The 8,460-nt window shown below is 35.0% G+C and overlaps 1 protein-coding gene across 1 annotated transcript in view; it reads right to left on the bottom strand.

Moving 5' to 3' along the window:
* The window catches only part of Znf292 (zinc finger protein 292), a 91,212-nt gene that overhangs the window by 19,007 nt on the left and 63,745 nt on the right, over positions 1-8,460 (bottom strand). The window contains exon 6 of the mRNA XM_029562385.1: positions 3,529-3,731. Coding sequence (XP_029418245.1) covers positions 3,529-3,731 — 203 coding nt within the window. The remainder of the gene's footprint in view (positions 1-3,528; positions 3,732-8,460) is intronic.

Below are 8,460 nucleotides of genomic sequence, written 5' to 3'. Positions count from 1 at the left end.
TAGCAAAATATTTAATATATAAACATATCTAATATATATTTATATAATAATATATTTACATAATAAATAAATAAACTTCCAATCTACATTATGGAATCATGCAGTCAAGTCATAAAAGATAAGGTAGTTGTTTTACACAGTATGAAATGGAAAGATGTGAGGAAAGTGACTGGCAACCAGGGTCTGTGTGTGTGTGTGTGTGTGTGTGTGTGTGTGTGTTTGTAGTTTCAAGTATATAAAAATGTATGTGTATAGAAAACAGAAGAAGAGTTACACAGCACATTAAGGTCTCCTGCTTGCTGCTGTGTAGGCTAGCTGGCCTGTGAGCTTCAGGAGTCTCCTGGTTCCACCTTCCATCTCACCAGAGAGCACTGGACTACAGACAGGTGCTGAACACTGTTGGAACTCAGCCCTCTACCCACTGAGCCATCTCCCATGCCCCAGAGAATGTTAAGTGAGCAAATAATGATTGGCGAGAAACAAGAGAGCATTAAAAAATTCTGTATGTTTATTTTAGAGATAAAATCAACTGAAATTACTGAATGCAAAATAATGCTGCTAATTGTTTTCACTATCTACGCCAAGAATCCAGGTTAAGGCTGTTTCCAGAAGTCAGATGAATCCTCTTTTCTTGTAGCCCCATTTGTCTGACATCTACCAGGGACACCTGCAATTACTACTGGGAATCCTTGTTTCACATCAACCAGGATTTTTTCACAACTATCAATTCACGCCAAGCAGGCCTGACTCCTAATAAAAGTCTATTTCCATCTTCTCTAAGGAACAGGTTTTAAAAACTCAAATGCTTACACCAGACAAAAGAAAAGTAAATGAACAAATGTGTGTGGGAAGTGGGGAACAGAATATATTTATGAATGTAATCCCTCTGAAGGAGGCAATGTCATTGGGAAGCTTTCAAGGCAAAAGGTAACAGAACTATGTTCCTTTGGGGAAGAGGTATAGGCCTGGCTGAACAGTCAGTTTTAATGCATTTGGCTTATAATGGGGCAATGAATAACAGTTTTGAATGTTTTAATATAAACATTAAAATGTAATCAAGAAAAAGGACTTTTAACAAAAAATATATCCACATACCTAGAACCTAAAACTTCATCACTATATGATCTATCCTTTTCCTTAGATGGAGTACACAGAGCTCTTAGGGAACCATGCTTAAGAACAATAAGGAAAACAAAAACAAAACCAAAAACCCAAACACTTCATTCTACCTGCTTAACAAAAGACGAGGGGAAAAGTATGATTCCATGAGATATCAGAGGGAGGGACCTAGGGATCTCAAAAGAAAATTTTTCTGGAGTTTATCCCAGAGTAGGCTGGACTGCTGCTACTTAACTCTGGATAATTACATCAAGAGAGAATGTAAGTTCAGTATTTCAAGATCTAATTTAGAAATCTGGAAATAGTTTTTTTTTTATTTGAGACTATAAATCCATAGTCTTCAACGTCAAAGGCAATCTAACAGGCTTCTTTAGTGCAAGTACTATGCCTTATTTATCTTTGGAGACAGAGTAGCCCTGGCTGGCCTGGAACTATGTAGACCAAGATGGCCTAGAATTTGCTATGTAACCCTGGTGGCCTCAAATTCAGAGAACTGTCTGCCACTGCCTCCCAAGTGCTGGGCCTAAAGGTGAGCATTACCTCATTCAGCCAGCTTATTCACCTTTAACCCCTCCCACCCAGTATCTATACAACACATACTGTGCACTTAAAGTCACATTTCAAAGGCTATTTCATGAAATTTTCTGTCAGTTAATTCATCATTCAACTAATAAGAAAACATTTTTCTTTCTTTCTTTTTTTTTTTTTTTTTTTTGGTTTTTTTCTTTTTTTTTTTTTTTAGTTTTAGCACTGGATCAGAATCAGAAACGGCCCTCATGTGATGATGGCTGAGGCGGAGTTTAACTCTTTTATTAATTTTTTGGGTCTTTTTGAGACAGGGTCTCTCTGTAGCCCCAGCTGGCCTTGAACTCACAGAGATCCACTTGCCTCTGCCTCTTGAATGCGCCACCACACCTGGCTGAAAGCTTTAGTTTTTAAATTGATCTCATTCATAGCAATAGAAAAATGCAAATTTTCTATAAAAATAAAATAAACTAAGAAAGAAAAAAAAAACAAAACCAAAAACCAGTTCTAGATTGGACAATGTCAAAACTAATGGAATAACGTCCAAGGCTGGAGCCTATGTTTTACTTCACCCAGCTTAGAAACCACTGGAACTATTCTTACTCATTTTCCTAATATCCTCACTAGGTCCAGTAGGCTTATTTATCATCCTGGTTTAAACCTACATTACACATTACCTACCTCTTCACTTTCTATTCTCAAGGAAAAGCACAGAAGTATCTTAACTTACAACCGCTACCCTCATGTGGGGATTCAGCTATCTAAGGCAATCATGGTTCTGAACTCTTAATTATTGGTTTCTCTGACTACTAGGGACTGTGCATGTCTGACAACTGTGTTTTGACATATATTTCAGCCATTCGTTTAACATATTAAGTACACAGCACAATACTTTTTTTTTAAGTCTTTATTCTTGAGAATTTCATTCAGGTTTACAGTGAAATATGATTGTACCCCCATTTCCTTCTTTCAATTTCACCCTCCAACACCCCCTCCCCACTACCTCCTCCCACCTTAATGTCTGCATGGGAATTCTACCAGTAACCACATCCTCTAAAAAGAATGATTTTTCCTCTCTCAGCAACCATCAATGGTCAATCCCTTAGTAAGGGATGGCACCAAGAGAAGTCTACTCCATCTTTGACTAGTTTGTGACTTTAACTAGTTTGATAGCCACAATTCCTTTGTTCTCTCTTTACTGCTTTAGAGTCAAGGGATATTAAAACATTTGAAAACAGAACATTGTATCATTGAATATTTACATTTCAATGTACTGTTAACTTTTCTTTATACAAATTCTTGAAACACAAGTTGCTAAACATCAATTTTTAATTCTTTTACAAGTGTCTACAATTCTCAAAGTTATGCACCAAAATGCGAAATTTCTTTTGGATCATGATTATACTCCCAGAATTTTGGAGTTATAACACATACAAATACTGTGTTTTATACTAAATGAAGAAAAAACAGGATCTTTGCAAATAACAATTTTAAAATAATACTGTCATACATTTGCATATAGTCTATACATACAGAAATAATTTATATAACTTCTTCTATCTGGGATAACTCTAGTTACATTCTCAAGTATCCTGATATCAAACTGAAGCTAGGGTTCAAATACTGCTCCAAACAAACCGAAGAAACCCCATGACCCTGATAAGATATCACTTTTTCCTTAATTTAGTCAAAGCAATTAAACTATCCACATTATTTAAACTAGAAAGTTCAGTCTGTTCACATACCTTATCCAGGAGCATACCAAATTATAAGACTGACAACAATGTTTCTTTATTTACAAATAAAGAAACTCAAAAACATTCTAATCTAATTAAAATTAATTTATCCACTTTAAAAAAATAACTACAACAAAAACATACTCACCTCTTCGATTAGTTTTTCATTCGGAGATGATGTGCAAAGACAGACAAGGTAAGTTTGCTTAAAACTACCTTTTGTACCAATCTCTGGATGGTCAGAACACAGCTTTGCTAGAGTAGTTGCTTGACTTAACTGATTTGTTTTGATTAGGTGTTTAATTCTCATATCCAACAAGATGGGGCCCTCAAAAGTTAAAAATTCATTCACTTAAAAAAACAAGACATAATATATTATTAACAGTTGGTAATGCATCTATAATACAAAATACTTAGAAGGATTTTTAAATTTTTAAACAACAGAAACTAAAACCCTTGCCCTTTTAGAAGTTTTCTATTATTGTCAATAAGAATAGCACACAACTTGACTTTATAAGCAAAAGGTCACATTGCCAAGTTTTTTTTCCAGGGTGTGGGTACAACAGGGTCTCATTATGTAGCTCAGGCTGGCCTAAAACTTGTGACCTACCCTTCTTAGACTTCCAAGTTCTAGAATTATAGGCATGTGTCATTATATCAGGCTTGCTAACTTTTAAAATTACACTAGTGTTTTTGCTCTTATAACATCAACTTTGAATGGATTGAATAAAGTTCTTGACAAGAAAAATATTTTTGCATCAAATTCTATTAAAATTACAGTAAATTATTTTTCAAACAGCAGTTATTCTTAAAACAACCTAGGGCATTTGCAATTATTTGGGTAACCGTAAAGGATAGATATTCTAGAATAAGAAATTCAACTAATACTTGGTTCAATATTGACAATGTATTTGTTGTTTTACAAAGGTGAATTGTTTCTTCTAACAAATATTTTAGAATGAATTAAAATATCTGAAAATAAAAAAGCAGTAAGAAGAAAAGCCTACCCAGGATGAATCCCTTCCACTCTTTGCCATTTTATTCACTTCAATATCTGCTTAAGACATTTATGCACAAATAGATTTCTATTCTGTTCAAACCTGTGCTCTTTTGGTTCTCTACAAACAAAAGTTTTCTTTCTTTTTTCCTGTATCTATAAGAGAGAACTTATGCTATGAATTTAAACTTTTTCCTCAGTTTTCTATAGTTGGATAAAAATCACATTTAGACCTCTATTTCCTAAAGCTTTTAGAAAATGTCTAATAACTAGATTTTGATGTGTTCTGTAAATGAACACACTGTTTTCTCTACTTGTGAATACATAGAAGTCTAGTAAATAGGTTTTCAAGTTAGAAGATGGAAGGTAAGAGATGGTCTTTTCTTCTTTTCAATATCCCGTGCTCCCTCTAGACCTTATTTTTTAATCTAGGTACATTCTGCTCTAGTATGAATACATGTCTTTATAGTACCATGATCATGAGTCCTCAAGATTATAGCACAGGACTCCAAATTTCATCTTTACAGCTGTCCAGACCTCTGTACCTACTACTCACTTATTTAATACATTAGACTAAGAAAAAAATATATACATATTATATAAAAGTCAAATGCATAAATAAGTGCCTGGTGCCTTTGACTATGACATAAATGGCATTCTTTTTCTTTTTTTCTTTAGCATTATATAATCCTGTTAAGACATTTGTATTTCAAATATATTTTCACAACTCAGCTCACTACCAAAGCAAATAAATGATTATTTTTAAAAGTTAAAATAAGGTTATTCTGGCTATTCATAAGAACTGAAATTAAGAAAAAACAGGTTTGGCTTTCTAATGCAATTTTCTCCAAAGGATTTCTAGTGATACAAAGTCTGGGAATTATTTCAAATTCTCCCATGGAAACTTATAATCAATAGCATCTGGAAGATCATGATAATGAAGGAACCTAAAGGTGGAAATTATCTGACAAAAAGTCTTAAGAATTTCAAAACCATAGGTGCTTATTTTTTTATGGTGGGAAATCTATGTCTCACTCAGGGCAAAACAGGTTTCCAAGAAACAAGAGTACCAGGACTGAAAGGAGTTTATAATATCATTTTGTGTAGCACTATCATTTGGCAGAATGAGTAAACTGAGGGTCATAGAAGGTGAATAACTTCCTCAAATCAAGCCATTAAATGAAAGAACCAGGACTAGAAAACATGTCTTCTGACCTCTAACTTTATAATATAGGACCAGGAAAAAAAATTCTATTTGACTATTACGTTTACTTTTAATTAGGATAATACTTACAGCAGTGAAAAGCTGTAAAGTAGCATGTACCTTAAAAGGAAAATAATTTTACATATCAATAAATTTTTTAAGTTAAAAAAAAATTTTAAAAAGGAAAATAATTATATTTCCTGAAGCAAATGGCTCAAATGAAGGTCACACTGACACTAAAGTTGTGCTGTGGAAGCCACTTCTCCCAGTCACCATTTTCTCCCTACTTCTTTTCAACTCATTTTCTTTCTCCCATCACTTTGCACCTTTCACTGTCTCCAACTTAGAACACGATTTTCCTTTCAAAACTATGATACTAAAACAAAGGTTTTTTGTTTTAGTGTTTGCCAAATCTACAAAAAATTTTATAAACTTCACCTCTGAGTAGCTAGATATATCAAGCTTCACTTGCTACTATGCTTTTCCTACTATCCTACCACACACACACAAAAAAACTATTATAAGTTATACTCCTGTTTAGTTATTTACTTTTTTACATTTACATACTTCAAGAGAAATGGTGGATTTAACTGAATTCCAGCCTATCAAGACAGTTAGGTGAATAGGAGGTAGGAATTGGCTAGGCAGTTAGGGTAAAAAGACCCCAAAGAAATGTAGTCAGTTTCTTGGCTAAAAGTCAAAATGTCCTTGGGCCTGTTAGCAACATACTCTGTTCCAGAGGCCAAAAATGTCAAATGTATTTGGGAGCTTGTATCTAATCCTTAAAACATTTTAGGGTTACCTCTTCAGAGGGGGAATGTTGGAGGGGAGGGAATGGGCATGGATTTGACCAAAACACCTTATATACACATATGAAATTCTCAATAGTTTTTTGTAAAAATTAAAAAAAGACAGCTAGATGACAAAAAAATGTCAAATGTAAATGTATGATATTCAGCCAGTTTAATTAAAAAGTCTTTGTCCCATAAAATACTACTTTAGTAAGATTAAATATGAAATTAGCTAGGTATGGTGATGTACCCCTTATAATCCCAGCATTCAGAAGACAGAGGTAAGTGGATCTCTTGTGAGCTTGAGGCCAGCAAGGACTACACAGTGAGACCCTGTCTCAAAAAACAAGTGTATGTGATGAATAAATCACTGTACTAACAACTAACATTGTTTTCTATGTTACGTAACTTATCCCAGGACATGGATTACCCACAAAAAAAGCAGGGCCAACTTGTTCACTGAGTGCAGAGCTCCATGCCCAGGTTTTTGTAGCATCTTTGACTTGCTAGATCTCTAAGAGCATACACAAAACCTCTTGCCGGACATGTAACCCCAGCACTCAAAAGGCTGAGGTAGGAAAATTGTCTTGAGTTGGGAGTCAGCCTGCGTTACATAATGAATTCCAGATCAGTCTGAGATACACAATAAAATCCTCTTTCAATAAAGCAAAATATAAAACCCCCAAAACAAAGAAAAAATTTTTTGCACTATCCCCACACTCTGTTGTGCTTGAATCAGAAACTCAAAGTGCTGACCTCAAAAATGGTCTCCCTGAATACAATACCTATATCCCTAATCTAGCTAATCCATTTACTAGCTCTGCCACTGTAAATACTCAATTCTATTCACCTTTCCACTACTGTCGCCATCTACCACTGGTACCTCAACCACAGTCTCCACCAGTAAGGTTTTGTTGTTTTAATTTGTGAATTTTCTCTTTGACAATCTGATACATACATATAATGTATTTTGATCATATTCACTCCTCCCGCTCTTATCCTCACAAACTCCCTCTGGATTCTTCCCAGTAGGCTTCTCTCCTACTTTCATGTCCTTTTTTCACATGGCCTACTGAGTGTAATTAGGGTTGCACGGGTGTGGGGTTATTTACTGGCACACAGGAAAATTTCCAGTGGCTATACCACTGAAGAAAAATGACTCTTCCTCCCCAGGCAACCTTTAACTACCAATAGCTCCTCAAATAGGGTGGGGCCTAATGGGCCCACTCCCCAAGTTTTGTTTTAATGAGAATTTCAGTTGCTTTTCCTTGCATTCAAAAGGTAAATTCCAATATTCTCATTATGGCTATATTAAGCTAATTAGTTATTCTTTAAAATTATATATACATATGAATACACATGTTGCATCTTTCTTAGAAACAACTCAGCAATCAACCAAGGAATAAAAGGCATTTATATTGAAGAGTAAAATCATCTCCTTTAGCAAATTACATGAGCTTATATATAGAAAACCCTAAAAGATAATTTGGGAAAAGACGCTACTGGGAGAGATTCAGGGGAAATTGGAGCAAATATCATATTGCATTATATACCTGTGTTAAATTCTCAAGAGGGGCTGGAGAGATGGTTCATCAGTTAAGAGCACTTGCTGCTCTTGCAGAAGACCCAGGCAAACAACTGATACACATAAAATAAAAATAAATCCTTAAAAGTTATTTTAAAAATTCAAGAATAAAGAGAAACTAATATTAAAAATATTGCTGAAAAAAACTGATGATGACAAAAACAACTGGGAAAGCTTCCTGTGTTCATGGACTGGAAGAATAAACAATGTTAAGATATCTGTTGTGGTATAAACGTGAAATATCCCCCCACAGGCTCATGTGTTGGAACACTTGGTCTCTAACTGATAGTGCTGGGAAGGTTGTGGAACCTTTAGGAAGTGGAGCCTTGCTGGCAGATGAACTGGGGGCAGGTTTTATAGCCTAGTCCCACTTCCTGTTCTATCTCTGCTTCCTGTTCCTACTCGCATTTTTTCCCTGCCCACTGCCATGTCTTTCCTGCTGTGATGGGCTCCATCCCCCTAGAAATGAAGGCCACAATCAACACTTTATCCTTCAAGTCTGT

The sequence above is a fragment of the Nannospalax galili genome, unplaced genomic scaffold (genome assembly GCF_000622305.1).
Source record: "Nannospalax galili isolate Female #2095 unplaced genomic scaffold, S.galili_v1.0 scaffold1395, whole genome shotgun sequence".
NCBI lineage: Eukaryota > Metazoa > Chordata > Mammalia > Rodentia > Spalacidae > Nannospalax > Nannospalax galili.
This window is presented reverse-complemented; position numbering and strand designations above follow the sequence as displayed.